The sequence below is a fragment of the Oncorhynchus kisutch genome, linkage group LG24, assembly GCF_002021735.2.
Source record: "Oncorhynchus kisutch isolate 150728-3 linkage group LG24, Okis_V2, whole genome shotgun sequence".
NCBI classification, from domain to species: Eukaryota; Metazoa; Chordata; class Actinopteri; order Salmoniformes; family Salmonidae; genus Oncorhynchus; species Oncorhynchus kisutch.
In genome coordinates this window covers 44,760,579-44,763,220 of record NC_034197.2, presented here as the reverse complement: position 1 = coordinate 44,763,220, position 2,642 = coordinate 44,760,579, and the positions used below count along the sequence as shown (strand labels likewise).

At 54.4% G+C, this 2,642-nt stretch overlaps 1 protein-coding gene across 1 annotated transcript; it reads left to right on the top strand.

Moving 5' to 3' along the window:
- The first annotated feature begins 236 nt into the window (after positions 1 to 236).
- LOC109881510 (potassium voltage-gated channel subfamily A member 10-like) lies at positions 237 to 2,042 on the top strand. Its single transcript, XM_031803675.1, has one exon. It carries the CDS (start codon positions 237 to 239, stop codon positions 2,040 to 2,042), a length of 1,806 nt encoding a protein of 601 aa, XP_031659535.1.
- The last annotated feature ends 600 nt before the right edge of the window (positions 2,043 to 2,642 follow it).

Below are 2,642 nucleotides of genomic sequence, written 5' to 3'. Positions count from 1 at the left end.
TGGTCTATACCTCCTGTCCTCACTCTCTCTGGAACCTGTATTAAAGGTCTAGGTCTCTTGGACTAGTCTACCCTGGTCTACACCTCTAGTCTTCTGAGTGTCCTGGGACATGTTTTAAGGACCAGGGTCTAGGTGTACTTGCAGCAACAGTAGTATTAGTATTATTATTAGTAGTAGTAGTAGTGGCAGCAGTATAAGCAGTTGTAGTAGCCCCCCCCCCCCCAGCAGTAGCAGCCATGGAGGCGGCTCTAGTGGACTTTGAGAGTCTGGACGACATAGACAGAAGTCTGGAAGATGAGCTGGGTAACCCAGACAACCCGGACGAGACCACAACTCTGACGGTCGACATGCTCCACGAAAACTGCTCCATCCACGGCTCCCACCACCTCCTTTCCCCTCAGCCCAACCTCACATCCACTCCCCAGCACCACTACCTCTCCGAACACTCCTCCCACAGGAGGAATACCTCCCCCTGCCCGTACCCCTCCCCCAATACTCTGGATGTGCCCCAATCACCCGTCATGCCACCCCACAGCAGGAGGGGGCGTCCTAGCTGTGCCAGCATGATCTCCAACTGGAAGTTGCTGCTGAGTAGCGAGACCCATATGCAGAGCGAGACCATCTTCAGCCGGCTGGCTAAGGAGTGCTGCGAGGATGTGTTCGTGGACAAGACAGGTCTAGACGACGGAGACCAGAAGGTCATCATCAACATCGCCGGGCTACGCTTCGAGACACAGCTCAAAACCCTCGACCAGTTCCCTGAGACCCTTCTGGGGGACCCTATGAAGAGGATGGACTACTTTGACCCCATGAGGAATGAGTATTTCTTCGACAGGAACCGGCCCAGCTTCGATGGCATCCTGTACTACTACCAGTCAGGAGGGAAGATCCGTCGTCCGGCCAACGTTCCACTGGATGTGTTTGCTGATGAGATCGTCTTCTATGAGCTGGGGAGCGACGCCATGGAGCAGTTCAGAGAGGACGAGGGCTTCATCAAGGAAGTGGAGATCCCTCTCCCGACCAACGAGATATACCGGCAGTTTTGGCTGCTGTTCGAGTACCCCGAGAGTTCCAACGCGGCACGCGGCGTGGCGCTGGTCTCCGTGTTTGTCATCGTTATCTCCATCATCATCTTCTGTATGGAGACGCTGCCGGAGTTCAGGGATAACACCCTGGACCCCGTCCTACCCACCACCGTCACGCATCTGATGCCTTTCAATGGGAACCTATCGTTGGGCGGCCTCGGGTCCTTGTTCCCGCCCTCGCCCTCGGCCACACCCAAAACCATCACCTCCACGTTCTCCGACCCGTTCTTCATCATTGAGACGGCCTGCATCGTCTGGTTCTTCTTTGAGCTGGTTGTGCGCTTCGTGGTCTGTCCCTCCAAGAGCAACTTCTTCCACAACCTCATGAACATCATCGACATTGTCTCCATCATCCCGTACTTCGTCACCTTGGTAACAGAGCTGGTCACCACCCCGGACCAGAACTCCAGCCAGAACATGTCCCTGGCCATCCTTCGTATCATCCGCCTGGTCAGGGTATTCAGGATCTTCAAGCTGTCCAGACACTCCAAGGGGCTCCAGATCCTGGGCCAGACCCTGAAGGCCAGCATGCGGGAGCTGGGCCTGCTCATCTTCTTCCTCTTCATCGGAGTCATCCTTTTCTCCAGTGCCATCTACTTTGCTGAAGTGGACGAGCCCAGCACACAGTTCGTCAGCATCCCTGATGGCTTCTGGTGGGCCGTGGTCACCATGACTACGGTGGGCTATGGGGACATGTGCCCGATCACCATGGGCGGTAAGATGGTGGGGACGCTGTGCGCCATCGCTGGCGTGCTGACCATCGCCCTACCCGTCCCCGTCATCGTGTCCAACTTCAACTACTTCTACCATCGGGAGACGGAGGCAGAGGACAAGCAGCCGATGGCTGACGCAGCAGACCTGGCCATGAAGGCCTCAGGAGAGAGTAAACATGGGAGTAGCACCTCTCTGAACAAGACCAACGGGACCTGGCAGGGTGACAAGTTCACCGGCCTCTGAGATTTACAGAGACTGACTGGTCCACTGTAGAAGAGACAATGTGTGACAGACACAGATAGACTGACCTGTCCACTGACTGGGGCAGATAGATATAGACTGACCTGTCCACTGACTGGGGCAGATAGATATAGACTGACCTGTCCACTGTGAGGACAGAGAGATGTAGACTTACCTGTCCATTGTCTGGGGCAGAGAGCTATATTCTGACCTGCCCACTGTCTGGGGTAGATAGATATAGACTGACCTGTCCACGGTCTGGGGCAGAGAGCTATATTCTGACCTGCACACTGTCTGGGATAGATAGATATAGACTGACCTGTCCACGGTCTGGGACAGAGAGCTATATTCTGACCTGCCCACTGTCTTGGGCAGATAGATATAGACTGACCTGCCCACTGTCTGTGGCAGAGAGCTATATTCTGACCTGTCCACTATGGAAGATTGAGACAGAGAAAAATAGAGGGACATCTGTGAGCTGTGAGACACACACAACTAATTCTCTCCTGTCCTCTGGGAGACAGACATAAAGTCACCCCTGTGGGAAGACATAGCTACACCGGCTCTTTACTGTCAGATAAGATGGTAGAGAAACCATTTTTT